This window comes from Xenia sp. Carnegie-2017, unplaced genomic scaffold (genome assembly GCF_021976095.1).
Source record: "Xenia sp. Carnegie-2017 unplaced genomic scaffold, XeniaSp_v1 HiC_scaffold_19, whole genome shotgun sequence".
Taxonomy (NCBI): Eukaryota; Metazoa; Cnidaria; class Anthozoa; order Malacalcyonacea; family Xeniidae; genus Xenia; species Xenia sp. Carnegie-2017.
In genome coordinates, this window is record NW_025813481.1 from 7,391,501 (window position 1) to 7,414,639 (window position 23,139).

General features: G+C 38.1%; 2 protein-coding genes across 2 annotated transcripts; one reads left to right on the plus strand and one right to left on the minus strand.

Moving 5' to 3' along the window:
* Nucleotides 1-2,557: 2,557 nt before the first annotated feature.
* LOC124439204 (fibroin heavy chain-like) lies at nt 2,558-11,041 on the plus strand. Its single transcript, XM_046989433.1, is given in 7 exon segments — nt 2,558-2,667; nt 3,202-5,933; nt 5,935-6,713; nt 6,716-8,122; nt 8,400-8,591; nt 9,929-10,157; nt 10,674-11,041. Coding segments are annotated over 6 exon segments (5,400 nt in total). The 5' UTR covers nt 2,558-2,667; nt 3,202-3,229; the 3' UTR covers nt 10,763-11,041.
* Nucleotides 11,042-12,290: 1,249 nt separating this feature from the next.
* On the minus strand, nt 12,291-23,078 carry LOC124439022 (transportin-3-like). The gene is made up of 27 exons (XM_046989216.1): nt 22,853-23,078; nt 22,131-22,220; nt 22,007-22,048; nt 21,792-21,860; nt 21,599-21,672; nt 21,437-21,500; nt 21,261-21,353; nt 20,850-20,897; nt 20,641-20,736; nt 20,341-20,415; nt 19,377-19,477; nt 19,233-19,308; nt 18,854-18,916; nt 18,578-18,724; nt 17,723-17,830; nt 16,984-17,081; nt 16,542-16,684; nt 16,157-16,348; nt 15,874-16,036; nt 15,347-15,407; nt 15,124-15,194; nt 14,617-14,803; nt 14,420-14,514; nt 14,094-14,320; nt 13,227-13,318; nt 12,913-13,025; nt 12,291-12,641 (listed from the first exon to the last, which is right to left on the minus strand). The coding sequence occupies exons 2-27, from the start codon at nt 22,140-22,142 to the stop codon at nt 12,581-12,583; spliced, it is 2,571 nt and encodes an 856-aa protein (XP_046845172.1). The 5' UTR covers nt 22,143-22,220; nt 22,853-23,078; the 3' UTR covers nt 12,291-12,580.
* Between the last annotated feature and the right edge of the window lie 61 nt (nt 23,079-23,139).

The window sequence follows — 23,139 nt, forward strand, 5'->3', positions numbered from 1 at the left end:
TTGCATATTGAATGAAACAAACGTAATCTTTATAAAAACTTGTTAGCTATCACGCATTACTATGGGGTTCATAAATTGTTGCGCCAAAAGGTGTATCATGGGATACATAACAATACGCTTCCATGAGTCGAGTACAAGAATTTGCGCGTGCAACAACGCTGAATGCATTTGTAACTCGCGGACCTCAGCCTTCATATCATATACTTGTATATGAAGTACTGTCAATTATCATATTCATAGTCATTGACTGGGGGAAGATATTCAAATTCCTGGATGAAACTAACCTCTACCTTCATATTATACACTTGTATATGAAGTACTGTCAATTATCATATTCATAGTCATTGACTGGGGGAAGATATTCAAATTCCTGGATGAAACTAACCTCTACCTTCATATCATATACTTGCATATGGCGTACTGTATATTAACATATTCATAGTCATTGACAGGGGGAAGATATTCAAATTCCTGGATGAAACTAACCTCTACCTTCATATCATATACTTGTATATGAAGTATTGTCAATTATCATATTCATAGTCATTGACTGGGGGAAGATATTCAAAGTCCTGGATGAAACTAAAAGGGGAAATGCCTAACTGATGTAGAGTTCTTTAATTTTTGAGCTCTTGTGTAAAGCAACAAAATGGCGAGTACTTTTTCATAGATGTAAAACAGCTTGTTTTACATAAAAATAAGCAATCACAAAACAGATGAATCCGGGAAGATTTTTTTCAATTCTGCAAATCTTTTGATTGGAGATATTTTTTAGAATTGTGCTCAATTGAACACAAACAAATCACAATTGCTTTTGTCTTTTAACGGTTTGATATATTATTAATTCGAAAAGAAATTTATTCCGCTTTCACACCCCTGAACAAATCCACCGGACCATCTTTTCGGAATAAAAAAGTATGTTTGATTCACAGTTACTGTCACGAATAGCATCTTTTCAAAAACGTATACGCAAAAAATTTCAATTTGCCATTCATCTAAAGTCGAACTTCATAATTTGAATCAGATTCCGATACCAACGTTGCCAAACACAAAAAGATGAGCATTTAATGAAAACGACAAATAGACGACGTTTTAACACCTCATGATGCCATCTTCAGTATTAGAGAGTATATTTAGTGACGCACCGATATCGGTATCGGCTTTAAAATAGAATCAGCTATCAATATCCGTATTTTTCTTGCTCAAAATACCAATATTTAGACATAACATTGAAATAGAAGTACAATTGAAACGAATCATGGTTTAGCAACACTAAATGTATTACCTTAACAATTTACGTCGAATTAATACTACTTAAAATTTTTCAGTTCCACATGACATTAATTTTCATTGACAATTATGCTGTGAAATATAGCTGCAGTGTAAATAAACACTTGAATATTATATTTTTTTTTGTAAAATGAACAGTCCCTGGTGAGCACAAAGTGGCATACTTTATGATGTTTAAGTTTCGTTGAATTGCATTTTAATATCAGTTAATCGGTACATCTGTTACATTCATCACTGAGTATATTACTGATCATAAGCTTTTTAAACTGCCAAAAGTCAGATAGGAAAACCTTTCAATAGTAATTGTGTGCAAGGTAAACAATGTTGTAAGAAAAACTTACATGTGAATGGCATCATCCTGTTTTTTTCCTGCTATTCAGGAATTTACTGTCACAGTGATAACTAAAAAAGCGAAAAGCAACGTGTTAAGTTGAAAATATTTTCGTAAACAATAAAGGAAAATTTTATTACTATTATGTGACTGCATCCTAAAATTTTCAATATATTTTGGAAGCAACATTTATAGAAATGGGAACGAACAATGTAATCTGGTGATTCCACAAAACAATACTTATTTAACAACTTGCAACCACACAACTCGCAATAACAATACATCGTGTTAAAATGCATTCTGACACAAGTCAAAATGCATCCTGTATCAAAATGAACAATACATCCTGTAACCACACATATCACAAGATTCACTTATTCGAGAATTTGGGAACAAAGTTGCCTAATAACTGCCCTGCTCCACACTTTGCCTCTGATGTTAAAGAGTTCACATTTCATTGCAAACATTTTTTTACGCATGTTGAGCTGCTGAATTTCATCTTAAAAACTGAACATGCTTTGCCGCATAGAAATTATATTGCTGCTAAGCTGTTGTAAGCGATCTTATGCAAACATTTAAGAAAATTCTGCAATATGCCATGTTTGGCTCGGGAAAATTTTATTAATGTCCGTTATATCGAACAGCGCACTGGATGTATACACACGACCCGCATGTATTAAGTGAAAAGAGGCAATTTATAAACATAAGGCAATTTACGAATACACGAAGGAAGGATTAACGCGGTCGCGTTGTAATTCTATAAAATACACGAGAGGATTTATATAATTGCGTTGTATCATTTGTAAAAAACAGCTCGCGATGTTGTTTGTCTAGAAGTTCAGGTGAGCCAGGTATCACTACTATATGGAACAGGATTGTTTTTGGCAAAAGAATTTAGAGTTATTGTAGCGAAACAAAGCTACCGGCTATCGTCAAAATCGTTGCACTGGTGGCAAAAATATCAAAGAACGCAAAGTGATTCGATGAAGAACCGACTTCGTTTATTGTGAAAGTACTATAAACACAAGGCTTCTTCTTCCTGAAAGGTAAAACGATCCATAGTCCTATGATAGGAGGTTTTGTGTACGAAATATCAATTTTCATCGACAAAAATTTCTGTTTTTGATGAAAAGTTGAACGCGATGATGTTATGTTGTTATGAAATTATCGTGTGGATATGAATCTTTCATGCATTCAAGACTTATTTTATAAATAAACAGAGCTAGAAAATCAATATAATTGTGTAGACGATGCGTATTTCCACTAATCTTGATATCGGGAAACCAGTACAGCACTTTTCGTGCCCTCATTTCGTGCCCGTTAATAAGGGCGTAATTCGGGCCTCAAGATTGGGGAGGGGAGAAGGGACTTAATTTAATTGAAATTTCAACGATCTCAAACATACGTACAAGAGTCTTTCCCAAAGAGTATACTATCAGCTGATATAATGCAGCCAAAAATTTAGGAAAAAGTTCACTTTTTAGGGCCAAATCAACATCCGCGGGAAGCTTTCTAAGCAGCAAACAGTCTCTTTAAATCATCCCAACATCTTTCAGTAGCCATTCAAATCGTATTTTTAGACAGATACTGGGGAAAAGTCATAAAACAATGCAGCGTTTCTTTGTCGCGCTCGTTCTGTGTCTCGCTGTTATGACACTTGTACGCGGTGCTGCCCTGAATCGAGAAAGACGCAGCTTCGACGAAGACATCGAAGACAGGGCAACAGTCACGCGAACAACTAAAAAAACAACTGACGAATCAGAAGTGAGGACGATTTGGCCTACTAAAAACGAATCAAGGAGCTCTGATTCCAATGATCAGTCGACTTCTTCCGAAAATCCACCAAACACGCAGGAAAGTGGCAAAGACACCACTACCAATAAGAAGGGAGAGTCGACAAACAACGAAGATAAGTCGAACACACACGAAGAAAGTAATGAAGATGTAGCAGATACCAAAGACGCAAAAAATACACCAAGTGAATCTTCAGCAGCTTTTGAAAAGGACAATTTGGAAACTTCCGACAAGCTTACGATAAAAAACAAAAAGAAAACAAAAAAGAGATGGTTCGGTTGGAATCCCAGTTTTAGTTATCCAGGATTTGCCCATGGGTTTCCACTTGGTTTTGGTGTCTATGGTCCAGGGTTAGGATTAGGGCCAGCAGGATTAGCCAACACCTGGAATTATGGCTTATATCCGTACGGTTATGGAGGTCTGTTATATCGTCACAAAGTGCCAAAGGGTAAAAAGGGGACAAAACGAAATTTCCTGTTTGGTGCATACCCTGGGTATGGGAGGCTAACACGTGGAGCTTTACCATTCGGAAACACACCATGGAAATCGGGTTTGGGAGCGGAAATCTCAGAACGGTTTTACCGCAACAAAGTGCAAATCCCAGATAGCTCCAAAAAATGGTATATTCCCGTAGGTGTAGGATACGGTAATGCGTTTGGTGTAGCATTCCCCGATAAGCCCATGAGTAATCCATCACAGGGTTTGGACTTAGGAAGTTCATATCAGGATAACATGATGTCATTATCTGATCAGCAGATAGGGAACTCTCCTTTAAAACGGGACGATATAAACAAAAGATTCCTAGGTCAAGGATTAGGCTGTAATGGTTTAGGTTGCCAGTATCCGGGACCTTTAGGCGTTGGTCTTGGTTATGGTATGGGCCCATGCTGGCATGGCAGTTGTGGAAGCCCATTTGGACCTTTGAGTCTTGGCAACTTGCCCGGTATGTTAAATTGCGGGGGTTGCACATGGGCATACAAGAACAACATAGATAAAAATGGTAAGATGAAGCGCGATCTGGATTTTGTATGTAAGAAAGATAAAAATGGTAACAAAGCAAAGAGGTGTCTAAGCGCATGGCCAGTTTTTGGTGGATGGGGAGGTTATAGTGGTTTCGGAGGTATTGGAGGCTGGGGGTATGGCTTACATCCGGGATATGGTTTGTTAGCTGATGGGTTATATGGTTCAGGATATGGATTAGGTCTAGGTTGTGGAGGATGTGGATTTGCGTACAAGTCTAAAATAGGCAAAGATGGAAAGGCAAAACGCGAATTAGTTTATGCTTGTGATAAAAATAAAGCTAAATGCAAACGATTCTTTGGCGGCTTGAATGGATATGGTTTAGGTTATCCTTTAGGATGGGGAGGATTAGGATTTGGAGGGTACGGATTGGGATTAGGAGGATACGGATTAGGAGGACTGGGTGGGTTATACGGTCCAGGATACAGTGGGTTATATGGTTCAGGATATGGATTAGGTCTGGGTTGTGGAGGATGTGGATTTGCGTACAAGTCTAAAATAGGCAAAGATGGAAAGGAAAAACGCGAATTAGTTTATGCTTGTGATAAAAATAAAGCTAAATCCAAACGATGCTTTGGCAGCTTGAATGGATATGGTTTAGGTTATCCATTAGGATGGGGAGGATTAGGATTTGGAGGATACGGATTGGGATTAGGAGGGTACGGATTAGGAGGACTGGGCGGGTTGTACGGTCCAGGATACAGTGGGTTATACGGTTCAGGATATGGATTAGGTCTGGGTTGTGGAGGATGTGGATTTGCATATAAGTCAAAAATAGGCAAAGATGGAAAGGCAAAACGCGAATTAGTTTATGCTTGTGATAAAAATAAAGCAAAATCCAAACGATGCTTTGGCAGCTTGAATGGATATGGTTTAGGTTATCCATTCGGATGGGGAGGATTAGGATTTGGAGGATACGGATTGGGATTAGGAGGGTACGGATTAGGAGGACTGGGCGGGTTGTACGGTCCAGGATACAGTGGGTTATATGGTTTAGGATATGGATTAGGTCTGGGTTGTGGAGGATGTGGATTTGCATACAAGTCAAAAATAGGCAAAGATGGAAAGGCAAAACGCGAATTAGTTCATGCTTGTGATAAAAATAAAGCTAAATGCAAACGATTCTTTGGCGGCTTGAATGGATATGGTTTAGGTTATCCTTTAGGATGGGGAGGATTAGGATTTGGAGGGTACGGATTGGGATTAGGAGGATACGGATTAGGAGGACTGGGTGGGTTATATGGTCCAGGATACAGTGGGTTATACGGTTCAGGATATGGATTAGGTCTGGGTTGCGGAGGATGTGGATTTGCATACAAGTCAAAAATAGGCAAAGATGGAAAGGCAAAACGCGAATTAGTTTATGGTTGTGATAAAAATAAAGCTAAATGCAAACGATTCTTTGGGGGCTTGAATGGAATTGGTATAGGTTATCCTTTAGGATGGGGAGGATTAGGATATGGAGGGTACGGATTGGGATTTGGAGGTGCAGTTAGGAGGACTGGGTGGGTTATACGGTCCAGGATACAGTGGGTTATACGGTTCAGGATATGGATTAGGTCTGGGTTGCGGAGGATGCGGATTTGCGTACAAGTCTAAAATAGGCAAAGATGGAAAGGAAAAACGCGAATTAGTTCATGCTTGTGATAAAAATAAAGCTAAATGCAAACGATTCTTTGGCAGCTTGAATGGAATTGGTATAGGTTATCCTTTAGGATGGGGAGGATTAGGATTTGGAGGGTACGGATTGGGATTTGGAGGGTACGGATTAGGAGGACTGGGTGGGTTATACGGTCCAGGATACAGTGGGTTATACGGTTCAGGATATGGATTAGGTCTGGGTTGCGGAGGATGCGGATTTGCGTACAAGTCTAAAATAGGCAAAGATGGAAAGGAAAAACGCGAATTAGTTCATGCTTGTGATAAAAATAAAGCTAAATGCAAACGATTCTTTGGCAGCTTGAATGGAATTGGTATAGGTTATCCTTTAGGATGGGGAGGATTAGGATATGGAGGGTACGGATTGGGATTAGGAGGATACGGATTGGGATTAGGCGGGTACGGATTAGGAGGACTGGGTGGGTTGTACGGTTCAGGATATGGATTAGGTCTAGGATGTGGAGGATGTGGATTTGCATACAAGTCTAAAATAGGCAAAGATGGAAAGGAAAAACGCGAATTAGTTTATGCTTGTGATAAAAATAAAGCTAAATGCAAACGATTCTTTGGCAGCTTGAATGGAATTGGTATAGGTTATCCTTTAGGATGGGGAGGATTAGGATATGGAGGGTACAGTTGGGATTAGGAGGATACGGATTGGGATTAGGCGGGTACGGATTAGGAGGACTGGGTGGGTTGTACGGTTCAGGATATGGATTAGGTCTAGGATGTGGAGGATGTGGATTTGCATACAAGTCTAAAATAGGCAAAGATGGAAAGGAAAAACGCGAATTAGTTCATGCTTGTGATAAAAATAAAGCTAAATCCAAACGATGCTTTGGCAGCTTGAATGGATATGGTTTAGGTTATCCATTAGGATGGGGAGGATTAGGATTTGGAGGATACGGATTGGGATTAGGAGGACTGGGCGGGTTGTACGGTCCAGGATACAGTGGGTTATACGGTTCAGGATATGGATTAGGTCTGGGTTGTGGAGGATGTGGATTTGCATATAAGTCAAAAATAGGCAAAGATGGAAAGGCAAAACGCGAATTAGTTTATGCTTGTGATAAAAATAAAGCTAAATCCAAACGATGCTTTGGCAGCTTGAATGGATATGGTTTAGGTTATCCATTAGGATGGGGAGGATTAGGATTTGGAGGATACGGATTGGGATTAGGAGGGTACGGATTAGGAGGACTGGGCGGGTTGTACGGTCCAGGATACGGCTTTGGTCTAGGCTTTGGTGGATGTGGCACATTCTATCGTTCAAAAGTCGATAAAAACGGGAAAACTAGCAGACGCCATCTTTGTGACAGCCCCATTGCACATGCTCCATTTGCTTCTCTGAGAAACAGATTTAATGCCGGCTTTGGGCCATATGCTCGGGCACCCTGGTGGGGAGGTTATGCTTTGGGGGTATATCCAGGGTTAGGTCCATACAGTTTTGGTGTTGTGAGTAAATCAAAGATTGGTAAAAGTAAAACTTTAAAGAAATGTGGTATAGCTGGGTGTATGGGAGGATTAGGTTTAGGGTTGGACAGTTATCAAGGACCATCAACAGTAGGCTTGGGTTCTCCAGGATCTGGGTTTGGCACATATCCTACCCGCTTTCCATGGATGAAAACGTTTCCTTCGGTACGCTCTGCTGTTAGTTCAAGCAAAAAAGGGCAAAAGCGTGGGTACATCCCTTCCAAGAAACAGACCATTCATTTAGGATACGGTTATGCCAGTGGTGACAACTACAGGTTAGGCTATGGTCTTGGAGGCATGGGTGCATTAGATCCTTTGCAATCACACAATGGAATAGCACCAGTCGTACCAAATGTACCACATGTACCACATGTGTTTGGTAGATCCAAAGTGCCTCGGCAAATGATTGGATTGCCAAGTCATGATACTGGTGACATTGGTACTCCTTTTGGTTATTCTGCCAACCCTGGACAAGTAGGACACCCCGTTTTACATCCAGGATACTCAACAATGGCATATCCTGGTCATGCAATTGCAACTGCTGATGTGAAAAAGGTAATTTCGTTTTACATTGTAAAACTTGCATTGTAAGACCAGCTATTTGCAAGTACTGTATTAGCAGCTAGCCTCACCATGTAAGTACAGTATCACAGGATTTCCACTGAGAAGAAACTTTAACTCATACCTCATAGCACAGTTGTCAAAAGAAGAGAAGTGTAGTGTGTCAGAGAAAAGTAGCTAAAGTTGTTTGTTGTAAATAGCACTCAAAGTCTGAAGGAAAACAATTGTTTAATTGCTGCTGGCATAAAACCATACTAACACCTTGTTGTAGGGAAAAGTTCCAGCTGACTCAACTTCAAAGAGACAAGTACTAGTCCGTCCGGGACATACGGGACTAGCACTTGGACATGGTCCAATTGGACCAGTAGCGGGACCAGGTAGTTTTCCTACACATCTTATCACACATCCTGGTTTCTCAACATTAGGATTTCCTGGTCATGCCATGGCATCATTAGACATTAAGGTAATTTATTTTATCTCTAACGAGGCAATTAAAATCACAAATTTATCAATGTCATCGTGTGCACAAGCTGGCATGAGAGTAACATCATTTTCTAAAACCAAACAACCTGAAAATTTCTTAATTTAAAATGAGCTTGTAATGACTGTATTGCACATCCTGAATGACATTTGCTTCATCAAACAACAAAGCAGTTAAAGTTACAGTTTCAGCATAATAAAAATCAAACAGAAAATATTTTAGTTGAGTGATGCTTTGGCACTTTAAGTGATAGATATTTTTATTGGTACTTTTGTTAATTTTTAAAAGAGAAAAGCAAAACCCATTTCCACTTTACACACACCTGTTCAATTATACAACATTACTTTGTGAAAACACATCGCATGGCTGTGTGCAAACTGCATGTTAAAGTATTACATACACCTGTGCAATTATACAACATTGCTTTGTGAAAACACATCGCATGGCTGTGTGCAAACTGCATGTTAAAGTATTACATACACCTGTGCAATTATACAACATTACTTTGTGAAAACACATCACATGGCTGTGTGCAAACTGCATGTTAAAGTATTACATACACCTGTGCAATTATACAACATTGCTTTGTGAAAACACATCACATGGCTGTGTGCAAACTGCATGTTAAAGTATTACATACACCTGTGCAATTATACAACATTGCTTTGTGAAAACACATCACATGGCTGTGTGCAAACTGCATGTTAAAGTATTACATACACCTGTGCAATTATACAACATTGCTTTGTGAAAACACATCACATGGCTGTGTGCAAACTGCATGTTAAAGTATTACATACACCTGTGCAATTATACAACATGGCTTGGTGCAAACACGTCACATGGCTGTGTGCAAACTGCATGTTAAAGTATTACATACACCTGTGCAATTATACAGCATGGCTTGGTGCAAACACGTCACATGGCTGTGTGAAAACAGTAGCACCAGACATTGCTCATTCCATACAAGTCAACAGTACACAACCACAGAAGTTTCATTAAAACTCTGCTATTTACACTGAATACTTTGAATATCATTGTCGGCCAGAGTTCTAATAGAAAGTTTTAAATTAATAGTAATTTTAATAGAAGTGCTGCAGTGGACTTTCTTTAAGATGCCTGCTACTTTCAAAATATTGAAACACCAGAATCATGAGGAGTGTAGAATCCCCTCCCTACCCCCCCGCAGTTCCCAATATCACCACCACCAATACCCCCAAGCTTGAAAGTTGAAACTGATGACAGACCCAATCTCAAATACATCCCAATGAATTATTGTCATGCTAGAAAAGTAATGTCAAGTTAAATACCTTACACAGCACAAGATTCCAGAAAAGAAAAGCCGTTCAAAACGTCAAGCAATATTAGCTAGTCCTGTTGGCCGTTTAATGGCTGGCTTCCCGGGAATGGTAACACATCCTTCTCTTGTACCAAACTTTGCCTCATCTTCCATTGCATCAGCTCCTGTGGCAATGCGGAGCCCACTTATGTATTTGACTTCACCATCCGTTGCCCGCAGGTCAATGTCAGTTGGTAGTCAACTAATGCGTAAGTATTTGAAATTACTCGTCGGCTTCGAAGGAGAAAGCCACAATAAATTCTTGAATACTTGTCCATAATATTCTTCAGTAGACGGGTAGGTATAGACTATTCTGCCTTATGCAGGTTGTCGAACTTGAAAACTAAAGAGTTTAAGGCAAACACCATTTCACACTATCGGATGAAAAAAATAGGAAATTTAATGACAAAGAGCGCGCTTTACTGCAAAGCAACTTCAAATTTTTAAAGTTTGAAAAAGCCCGCGAGGCTTACGTAGCTTAGCAACCAAGTCACACCAGTCTCACATACATAGGTATTCCCTAAAGTACGTGATGTACCTTATTGAACATCTCTCGATCCACTGCTTGATCCTCTTTTTCCGCCATTGACATTGATCAACCTTGGTTAACCATCATTTTTGATACGTATTGAAGTGAAAATTGGTGCAGATGAGCATCAATTGCTATCTCTACGAGGTATTTATTAAAAAAGGAAAAATACACCAATTTACTTCCATTTTTGTAGCATCGCAAAGTCTGACAAATCCTTTCCAACGCCTAACACCTGGCCTTGCACCTGCAATGGAAGCACCAATTTTTCCAATGGGAAAGTAAAAAATGGCACGCACGGCAAACTGTATGCAGATACATACATGACAAGTATCCAAAGAAATGGCAAGAGGTCTTAAGCAGTACATATTTAAACATGATGCAATTAGTTCGAAAATTCTAACATTTATAAGGTTGCATTAACAACCATGTAGTGGATAAGATGTTAAATAAGTTTATTAGACAGAAAAGCAATTTGAGTATTACGTTGTTAGTCGCTCGGATTTGTTTGTCTCGATCGCTTCCTTAAACAAATTGTACAAAATATATGGTTCTCTTCAAAAAGGAATTTCCCTCGAATCAAGACGTTAAAATCCATAAAAAAAGTCACATACCTCGCATACCTCGCATACCATAAGTCACATACCTCGCTGTTGGGAGCAATGCAGTCTAAACTCGAGTAAAGCCGGATTAAGCTTAATCAACAACCAACTTCTCAAAGCAAAATACTCCGTCTCATGTAGTCTATCTTCTCAGTAATCTTTTGCTATAAAAGTTACACAGCGCCATTGCTCATCATTATTCTCAGTTACTGTTTTCGTTTAAACTTTTGCCTTCTCTTTTCATTCGTCTAAGGTTTTGAAATTTAGAATTGAAAAAACTCGGCTAGTTTGTAATTTTCTCAAACGTGACTCGATAGTGCTTAGAGAATAACAAATATTTTCAATTGCAAAGCACAAATCGTGGAGTAGACCGTCTCTTTGGGATTGTCGATGTTAGAACGAACATGCTGTTATCTCTGTTATTTTCGAGGCCCATGGTGGAAATACACAGTGGAAATACTTAAAGCTTGTTTTTACAAATCTCGTCTTCTGCTTCTTCTCATATACTCTGGATGTCTTCATCACCTACTTTAGACTCAATTATCATGGTGCTAAACCTTGACATACAAAAATATATGAACATCGATGAATAGTGCATCGATGAATTGTGTAGAAAATCATCTACAACACACATTTTAGATACAGCTGGAAAGCTAAAGGATCATCGTTATTCGCGTTGAATCCATAATTCAGTTTAGTTTGTAAAAACACACTAATTCGATAACGCCACAAACTCGTTAAAAAATGGTAACTTTTCAACAAATTCATCAAACAAACCGTTTAGAGCAATTAAACTAATTGAAACTAAAAGCATTCGTAAGGTATAAATCGAAATCGGTTTATTGATGACAAGATAATACCAATGGTATCATACGCAAGCAGTCAAAAACAACAGCTAAGTCAGGCTTTTGACTAGTAATGCTCTATAGCGATGATAAACATCCACTACTAAAGTTGGTATACTTTACATACAGCATGTCTGATCGATGCAAAGCTGTAACTAAAGCAGGAGAAAGATTCGCCAGTCGTTAAATACATTATCATTTTTCTGTAGTGTAACTTACATATAATGTTTTGCCACTTGTTCATATGAAAATTTTTTTCGCCGAGCAATTTGACTGCCTGTATATCATACGAGGGATAGAAGTTACACATTCGAAATATAAAACGATCAACGGCAGAAAAAGCTGCTTGTGCATCATACGGTAGCATTCTCATCAAACTTTTCATATAATTCACAAATTCTCTTCTTCTTTACACAAAATATAGACATCGACAAAAAATTTAAAATGTTGCATTAAAATTTTCCTTAAAATTGTTTCTCTAGCATTCAAGCAGACACTTACCCATATTCATAAAGCCTTTCACATGCATGTCCTCATAGTCAACCTGTAACTAACTTGATCCGTTATTCCATCGCACCAAAACCTCGAGCTAGGTATTGCGCGATCTGCACCTCATAGATCCATCATTTCAACAGACGCTGCTTATCCAATGTGGTTTATTCGTATAGTCTGGAAAACGCTCGGGCTGACCTTGCCACAAACTTGCATGCATCGGCACTAAATATTATAAGTACAATCATACTGGTATTCTATTGCAAACGATTTAAGTTGATTGGTAGCTCTACTCGTTATTCAACTAATAATTAGATTAATACCAAGCAAGTTTTGTCATAAATTTCAGCTTTTTGTTGACGCAGCATTTGTACGTAACTTCAAAAGACACTGCGCAATATTCCCACTCGGTAAACAAAACATTAAAAAACCACGACTTAATTCAATCCTACCCCACCCCACCCCCCTTTTGTCCTCAACACTTTGGTATGATTACCTTGTGACCTCTTGATGAAAGTCAAAAATCTGTTGTTTCGTGATTATAGTTGCCCCGCTGACGGCTTGTGTGGGTAGCATCTCCAATGCTTTTACTAGCCAGATACTCGCTTGCTGATACACACGAAAAGAACATAACCAAGAACATTAAACATGCTGTAAACGTTACGTAATCAAAGAAGGACAAATTAAAATAGTATAGTAAGGGACATCATGCATGCTTTAACAAATCGTCATTCACCCAAAGAAGGCTAAAATAGGATAATAAAGGACATGTAACGAATGGTCTTTTTCTTCATGAATATAGCTACAAACCTCTTTATTCCATTGGAACATTTCCCAAACCACTTCCCCGACACCAGGAACCATATACGAAGGGATTTTTCCAGCACACGCTTGAACCAAACCTGTATTACAATAAAGAGTAACTATTTACATACGACCAAGATCCGCGTGGGCAAATAATGTGGCTCTTTCTTAATCGAGTCGATCATAAAAAACTAAGGATCCAAGGATTGTGCTAAGGTTCAAACAACTTCTGCATCTTTGGCATATACTTTAGGAAAACCTTTAACATGTTCATATATTTTTCACTTGTGGATATCTTTTACAATACAACTGTCCCATTTACTGTTTTATGCATCATGAACAAAAGAATTGATGGACTTCATGACAAACAAGAATTGCCTGCTTTCCTTGTCTCGTTTAATGTTGAAATAAAGCATTGAAGTGGACTTTAAAGCTTTCACAATGATAACATTAAATAAGAGAAGCACTTTTGTATCGTCTAGATCAGGGGTCTCCAAACTACGGCCTGCGGGCCAGATGCGGCCCGTTGGGCCTCTCAATCCGGCCCGCAGAGACAATTAAGAAAGCCAATTTCACCACTCACATTGAGAAAACTGAACAGACTAATTGTGATTTTGTTATGATATTACACTTGGTTGAAATTTAACCTTTAAATTTTGAATAAATATTTTCTTAACTAAAGAAGCTTGTGTTATGTACTTCGTTTTATTAAAATATTCGCTCTTTGACCAGCGGTATACGATTCGTCGGCCCTCAACAAGCTGGATGAAAGTTCATGTGGCCCTCTGGCTGTAAAGTTTGGAGACCCCTGGTCTAAAGAGAGCCCCATTTTCATTTGAAAAAAAAACTGTCTAGGTATCTGCACATGCGTACCTATCATAATTTCTTGTCCGTGTTTGGCAAGTACTTGCGTGATTAGATTTCTCAAAATGGAAGAATCAAATCCTGTATCACTGGGACCACGAATGAGATCGCGGAAAAACGTCATCACGGACGCGTTTGCCTCTCGATGTGATAACGTAGACGTTGCCACGCCATATTTGATTAGATTGTCAGCAGCCAGACTGCCTAAAAACTCCACCGGACACGTTTGAACGCATCTTAAATGGCAAAAAAAGCAACATACGGATCTTTCACACAAAAAAAAACCGAGTGATGTCTTATTTGCAAATAACGTACAACTACAAATTACGACAAACCTTGTACAAAGTCGAAAAAGATCATCTATGGTATCTGGATGCTGTACAAATGATTCGGTACTCGATAAAAGCGCAAAAGTCGGTGGACAAAACGCCTAAAATAATATTTCACGTGAGCGACAGGAGGCTTCTGGCAAACGTCCTATTTGCGATGTTACATGACGTTTTGGGATGATACAAGTTCCCACATCCAATACCTCAAGCATTTGTATAAGACCAGGAACGCATTGTTTATTTGTTCCAAACTCGTCGACTAAAACACTTCCCAAGTACAAGAAACATGAATGATGTGTAGTTGTATACACCTCGACCATCTGACTGACCAAATCACCAAGGAGAGGAATGAAATGCTTACCAAGACAACGTATCACAAAACGAACACATCTAAGTAAGGTACAACGACGATGAGCGACCGTAAACAGCGCTACAAACCGCCACATTGCTCATATACTTTAACTAGCAATCATGACCAGCCGACAATTTAGAGGAATATAGTATAAAACAAATTCCGAAGAAGCAAAACATCTTGAGATTGCAAAATATGCATCAAAACAAGACGAGAAGTGAACTGACGACAAGACGAAATAAAGTCGAAAATTTACAGTTCACTTCTCGTCTTGTTTTGATGCATATTTTGCAATCTCAAGATGTCTTGCTTCTTCGGAATTTGTTTTAACCAAAAATATGTTTCTCGAATATCGTACCTGCAACAGCGTTCCATCGTTGGCACGTCGGTTTGACATTTTTTGAAGGTCATGGATAGAACTGGCCAAACCTTTTGTGTTGGAGAAAATCAAGAATTATAGAAACAATTCAAAGCATTACCCGAAACGTAAATGATTGTGTTTCTTTGTTTTAAGCTTTCTCGGTTCTACAACTGTGCTAACTATCATTTATTCTTAGAATAAAGTTGGTAAAAAATGTTACCTCTTGGACGATACTGAAACAGGGATGACTTTCACCATCTTTTGTTTTCACCTCAGTATATCTGTCATGAAAATAAAAGATGATTAATTTCGAAGTACGCGGTAGGAGCTAAATACATTATTTTGAGTCTAATGCCGACTAGTCAATCGACTAATCGGTTGATCATCGATCACATTGATCAATCGATCATCAGTCACATTAATCGCTTGGTACACCATCTAGTGTATTCGCTGTCATATTTTTATATTATTCATCTCAAGTTAACAAAAGGATTCTGTATGACACTTCCCTATATCTCATCTAGTTGAAAAATTTTCGCGAGAGCAAGCTCCTAGTGAGCACGTGAACACGTTCCCAAGCACGAAGTGCTTACCGAAATATTGTCGCTATTCTGTCGAGAGCAAGCTCCTAGTGAGCACGTGAACACGTTGCAAGGCACGAAGTGCTTACCGAAATATTGTCGCTGTTCTGTCGAGAGCAAGCTCCTAGTGAGCACGTGTACACGTTCAAAGGCACGAAGTGCTTACCTAAATATTGTCGCTATTCTGTCTAGATACAAAATCGGTTTAGAATGACTTCCGTTTTGTCCCCCAAGCAACTGAGCGAGAAGTTGAACCTGCTGAACACATAATTGCTTAACTCCTTCTTTGATTTCCTGTGGCGGCAATCGGGAGAGAACTCGGGCAACTCCTAAACAACAAATGGCACACATTTATTTGTGCAGTAAAGATAAAACTTTTCATGTAAACATACGTACATCCAACAATACTCCCAGGATCAAACCATTCATTTTGAAGAAAACATTAATACCTTGAAAGAATTCGAGTACGGCTCCATTGGAAATTGATAACGAATCGATCACTTGAACTATTTCTAATAAAATGTTAAAATGTTGGGCCATCTTTTGGTCACACGACGAACACACTTTATGCAGTGCCAACGCGGATATGGTTGAAAGATTCTTAGTCTTAAGGCCAGTGTATAAAGTTTGCAGCACCAAGTCTACAGGAAAGTCACAAAATATGACGCACGTAAAGCACAAATAAACTGAAGAGTGAAGGGAATATCCTCAAAAAGTGGAATATATACATATATATCGAATTCCTTTAGCAGGATTGTACTATATCATGATTACAGATTCACTTCATAGACGTGAAGAACAATCGAACAATCCATAAAGAGAAAAGAGTTTTACCTAATACACGTGGATTTTTATCAATCCACGCCGCCAGCTCTCCTATTAACCTTATCGCTGTATACTTGACAACAACGTGAGAGGGTATATCGGGTTTATTGAAGATAAGATTGATAAGAGTTGCAACCGTGTCCAGATTGTTCCTGAGAAAAGTAAGTGAATAAAGTCGGTATTTGAGATTTACATTCAAGTTCGATTTGCGCAGTTGATGATGACAAAAAATGGCGGCATTTCACCTAATTCCTTAAACATATATATATCATCAATACCTAAAGCCATAATATACATCACAAAGTGCGTTGAAAGTTCCCAAATTGTGCGATAAAAATAACGGCTGTTCAGGCAGGAGAGATTGACATGCCGCCATCGACATGACAGAATGTGCATGCATGGTCGTTTTTTAACATGTATAACAAAGAATTTTGCTGACGTAAAAACTTACGATCGAACATTAGGAGAGACGGCAGCCATTATGAACAACTTTGCTTCGACATCCTGCCAAGGAACCTTTCCGTATTCTCGTATAACAGTCTCACAGAGCTAAACAATAGTAATTATACGAATAATATTATAATAATATAAATACATCTTTAAACAGGACATCTTCTCCATGAAAAAGACCCGTACCTAAAACAAATACAATTATTCAAAATATTCATTTCATGACGGAAGCAATCAAAATCAAAACGAGGACAATTGGGTCTATCACAGTGGGGGGGTGGGGTGAGGGGGTGAAAACATCTGTCAAAAGACGACTGTTACAAAATATCGTCACCTTGCTAACTTTTTCGACTAATTCATATTTTCTCAATTTTGGGGTTTTTCCTAAAACTCCTATTTTGCCCACTGATGTGTTCTGCATTTATTGCCGAAGTCAATTAACCAATGAAAAAGCAGCACGAAAAATGTTCAATAAATTATGTTAAATAAAAACTTCGACTGTTTTTAAACTTATACAATTTTTCTCTCTTTTCCTCAAACCTCCCAAAAATTACATAGGCATAAAAGTTAGAACGTAACGATACGAGAAAAATATTTTGTACATAATATTTTGGATATCGACAAAAAAAGGCAAAGATTTAGAGATTTAAATCCAGCAATAACAATACCGATTAAGACAGACGAGAGAGAGAGAAAAATTAAACAAGCCAATTTCTATGTACAAATTCATAGACATTTACCTGAAAAAACAGAGTGTCAGAGCCAATTAGAAAAGCAGAATCCTTCACAAGCTCTACAACTCTTTCACGAAACGCGGTGAAGTCGTCGTTTTCGTTTGGTATGCAAACCTAAAGACCATTTAAGTCAAAATTGTTCGTTTTCTTTATGTTGAAGCAAAAGAATAACAAACACACATGTCAAGATGACGAAAACCACACAAAAATATATCACAACGATACAATAATACTATATCTTTATCATAATACATTAAACCTAACACGGTTTTTAATATGCACATGAAAAACATGTGACTTGGACGAGATTTGAACTCGCACCTTCGGGATACTAGTCCGCCGCTCTACCTGTTGAGCTACCAAGCCCACAGGGATTGGAGACGAGTCAAATCTCTTTTAAAATGCGTATGGACGAGAGATTCTCGCCACTATAGCAGTTTACTGGATGGCACCGTGTTTCGACTTTATTCCAAAGCCATCATCAGAGTATATATATAATATATTAATCCTAACACGGTACAAGATACAAAAGATAACAATAGACAGAACAAATGATTACTTGAAGAACCAATGGTCTATTAAACATTCATCCACCGAGCAAACGAAAGCGATATATGTTGAAACGTTTAATGAACAAAATACAAAAGTAAAATACATGTGCTTCTACATCTATAAATCAACAATGCCAATGTGCTTATATCACCTCTAAATAATTAACATAATTAAATTACATGATCACCCAATCAACGACCTGTTAGTAAACTTTACGCGGGAAAGTTATCACTCGTTAACATGGTCATCCCCTTGTTGAATTGCACCAATTAAAAAAAATATGCAAGGTTGACTATTTACTCAACATACCGTGTCGTTATCGAGCTTGCACCGAAGGCAAAGCTGTTGAAATAGTTCCCTGTAATATGGCTCAAAATTGTTCTTTTCCGGCGGCAGATTCTCTCTATAGATCGCTTCGGACAAGCTGTACCAGAAATTGAAAGTTACCTCGGCCACCTAGGTGAGAAAAGAAAAGCCCACATAACTACATGGCTTGATAAAAATTCGTCTTCATGTGACAGTTGTCACCAGGCCTTATCTCGGTGCCCCTCCCCGAAGAAAAATATAACATAAAGTATAGAGTACCTCATATTCGCGATGTTGAAGTCCGTTGACCATAACTTGCACAATCTGTAAATCTAACGTATGCTACAAAGAAATAAATACATCTCATAATTTTCACTACAATGCATATCAAGCGCACAGCAAAAGAAAGAGAGACAGAGGGGTCATTTTGCATGTCCCCCTTTAGGGTGGGAGGGAGCTGCAACAGAGAGCGCTCAAAGTCAAGCATTTTTTTCACAAAAATGTTAAAGTCAATGAAAGAGGCATTTTGTGAAAATGTTGACGTGGTAAAATGACGTCACAGGAGCCCTGGAAACAATGCACAGATCCCCCCAATTTCTCTAGACCCTCGATGAAAAAATGATCTTCGTTAAGACACACTTACTAAGCGAGGACTTACTAAGCTATTTCTTGCAATGACAGCATCCAAAGTGAATTCGGCAAGTTCCGTGAAGATACGACAAAAATTTAAACACCTACAAAAAGGCGTTCAGCAATAAATGATTTGACGAAGGCACCAAAATGTGAATAAAACGAACGAAACCTGTCATCGTCTCCGTTATTTTTTGCCTTTTCGTACATGGGCACAAGCTTTAACACTTCGGATGAAAGTGCTCGCGCCATCGGAGACTCTGGATCTATATCCTAACAATAATCAAAGAAAATCAGCTCAACACTGCAGACTAAGATGACAATAAGGTGCATGCGACTTGCATTGAGAACAAGTTTTGCCGGTGGCACAATTAAGATCTTGACATTGATCTCATAAACAGATATCTGGATGATGGGAAAAGGGACCTGTGTGGAATGGCTACACGAGCTACTATCAAAAACATTGCGAAACTTTAAGAGAAAAACTTTGAGCTTTCTTCAGAATTCTGAAATTTAAAAACTTTCAAAAGTCTCAGAGTATTTTTTACGGAGTTCTGGAGAAGTTTCCAAACCGTACACTCGCTTTCGGGAAAAAGGCATCCAATATAAGGTATGGAGGGGTTATGTAGTATATTTCACATCTACAGAAGAAGTAAGCCAGAGGGTTTTAATCATGTGGTATACGGAAGAATGAGTAGACCACTTGGCTGAGCAAGTGGTCGATAAACTAAGTGAAGTGAACGCTGTATTATAAGTTACCTAAGCGTTCAACCTGGGGCCGGTTGCACGAAGCCTGGATAGCGTTATCCATTGGATAGCAAAAATTTTCAAACTTGTAAAAAAGGTGTTTATATTTTTCATACGACAAAGCAGTTTCGTAATCTTCGAAACAATATTCTATTTCAGCGATTGTTCTGTTCGAATCTTATATTTTTTGCTTTTTAAAAGGTTTTATAAAAGTTTAAAAAAACTTGCTATCGAATGGATAACGCTATCCAGGCTTCGTGCAACCGGCTCCTGGTGAGTAAATTGACTGCATGCCACTATGTTAATCACATGCACTAGAAGAACTCTTCTCTTTGTTCCTTTTTCTTGGATGATGGCTAAATCAATAAAAGATATATTTACGTACGCACCCCAACAGAATAGACAGCATTGCATATGACATCAGCAGCTACTTCCTGCAGGTTATCACTTGCCTTTTCGTCCACCTAAGGAGGACGGTCAAAACAACAAAGCTAACTTGCAGACTTATATTTCGACAACGCGCAACGTGAGCAGAAAGGACGGGTTACTTCATGTAAGTTACAGGTAACTTCATAGGTCGGGAAGTTAGAGGAGAATTGTTTACAAAACCAATATACTGTAAAACAATTACATCTGGACTACATGTATCATAGCAGTTACTTTGCTCGTGTTAAAATAAGTAAACTAACCAGAGTTTCAAACAAAACAGGCAGAAGACGGCTTTTCATAATTTCGTTCGGAGGATAAGCTCCGAGTAAAAGCCAACCGCCAAAACAAGAAAATATCTACAGGAAAAGATGAAACGATATTACGATAATGATTCAATAACAAAAACCATTCAAATGTAATAAAATATGCACAAACGCGTACAAATGTATACGTCAAAAAGAAAACTCACCTTCATACGTATTTGTTCTTTATTAGAACATTGCTCAATGCACGCGTTCTGAAGAAAAGCAACAATGTATTAGGCAATGAGCTTAAAGCTTTAGGAAAATGAAAATAACATCAACAAACGTTTAATAACATGTTTGTAAATGTAGATCGTCCAGGTCGGTATAGTCCTGAGAAGGACTGTTTTTGTTGTTGTTGATTACCGCTAAGGTTGTCATCTTCAGAGACAGACTACCGCTAAGGTTGTCCTTTTGACTCTGAAGATGACTACCGCTAAGGTTGTCGAAAGGTCAGTCAACAACAACAAAAACAGTCCTTCTCAGGACTATACAAACCTGGACGATCTACATTTACAAACATGTAACGATACTCCATTTACTTTAAAACGTTTAGTAAGGTGGTAAATAATACCAACCAATAACTGAATAACGACAATAGAGGACTGGCGAAGTTGATTACCAACTTCCTCACGTCTGTTTGCTCCGATACGCAGATGTTCGCTCTTCACCTGTTCAATTCAATAAATAAATACACATGTATATTCAACAAATGCATGTATATTCAAAAACATTCAAAGGGTTATGTTTTCACCTCTTCTGCTAAGTATTGCAGCAATTCTAACAGAGCAGGAATCATTTCCATTGTTTTGCTGAATCTGCAATGTAGAGATGAGTTAGCATGCCAGCAAATGTCCTGTTTAGAGTCATATAAAAAATGTTGCATGGCTCTACACAGAAAAATATCGAAGTTTACCTCTCTACAAGATCCTTTACTGGACTTGGCCACTGCGGCATTTGAATGGCAAGATCAGCGATGGCCAGACAAAGCTTAAAAATATAAAATGCCAAGTGCATATATAAGTGCAAACATAAAAATAAAGAGCCATTACTATTTAAATGCAAAACGGACCAACTCATTTTACATATTCTATCAAAACAAGAGATACCTGAGTCAAAATTGCTTGCGTTGAATTATGAAGCTGTGTCACATGGTCCAAAAGCGAGTTCTTTAAGCTCTGAATTAAAAATTTGACTTCAAAGTATTTACACTATTTTCCATACCATAAAAAACATACAAGTAATGTATGTTGATAAATTTGCACAGTACATAATTTTTGCTACATATATTTAAACCATTCTCATCTGACACTTGTTCACATACCTCATACTGAACTGGTTGAAGTTCATGGAAGAAATATTGAATCTAGACATAAATTATCATGATTTAACTATGAATACCACAAAAAAGTGTATGTTAAGCAATGCGCTTAGGAAAAGTCGCCCACCTTGGTTCTCATGGTTTGAGCACCAATGAAGCAGCTTGTTTCACTTTGTTTTGTAGTCAGTAATTGGTCAGCGATTTCCCAAGCAAAAATCTTAATACAAAAAAAACATAAATTGAAGTTTAAAGATTGTTAATAGAAATTTGAAATGGTGTTGTAATACAGTAATCAAAGCATGAGTTCTCATAATGATGTTCATATAATACGAGTTGTAGTCTGTAGGCATAGGAGCAATGGAATCAAAAGAGTTTGTGATCAAAGAAAGTGTGGTAGATTACCCCTCTATGTTGAAAACATTGTAATAAGTTCATACACAAAATTTTGGCTATGCTATGGCTTCAAGTTAACAAAATTTCACAAAACTTTATAACACAATAAACTATAAAACCATAACACAGAAACTATTACTCTAAACCTGCATGATTGATTTGACTAACAAGTTCATTATTGTGCACTCAGGAAATACAAATATACTCTACAGTGTATAAAAAATAAATAAACATTGATAATATTTCTTTTTTGGCATTGAATTTTATGTTTTCACAACTTTTGAAAGACAAAATGTGATCAGAATTCACCTATGGCCGTACTGGTAATGCAATTGTAAAATTTGCATTCCTCATTAAATTCCTCGTAAAATTGCTTTGACTTGAAACTTTATAATAGTACCATTGCTTGTAAAATTGTGTTCATATAGGCAAAAATATCGCCATCACGAAACATACCGAATTCTGAAGATTTTCCAGCCATTTTGATGCAGCTTTTGAGCCTTCTGAATTTTGCCCACTGTATAGTGCTTCGATAGCGCGGAAAACCTCCTCGAGACGCGGTTTTCCATTGGTAGTCTACCTCAACCGTCGTTTTATTAAGATAAACAGTTAAAAACGTGATGAAAAGTTTATAAAATTTAAAGATAAAGTGTTCAAATCGATTTTCGAACGTCAAATATGGCGCCACACACTGCTTCCCAGACTTCCTGCAATCCAGGATAACAAGCACTCCAAGTACACGA

What these genes read in the sequence shown, in the direction of transcription:
- LOC124439022 (XM_046989216.1), bottom strand. An exon ending in TTCAACATCGCGAATATGAG is followed by an intron (nt 18,725 to 18,853) that starts GTACTCTATACT and finishes TTTCTCACCTAG; the next exon opens with GTGGCCGAGGTAACTTTCAA. An exon ending in CGGACAAGAAATTATGATAG is followed by an intron (nt 13,319 to 14,093) that starts GTACGCATGTGC and finishes ATTGTAATACAG; the next exon opens with GTTTGGTTCAAGCGTGTGCT.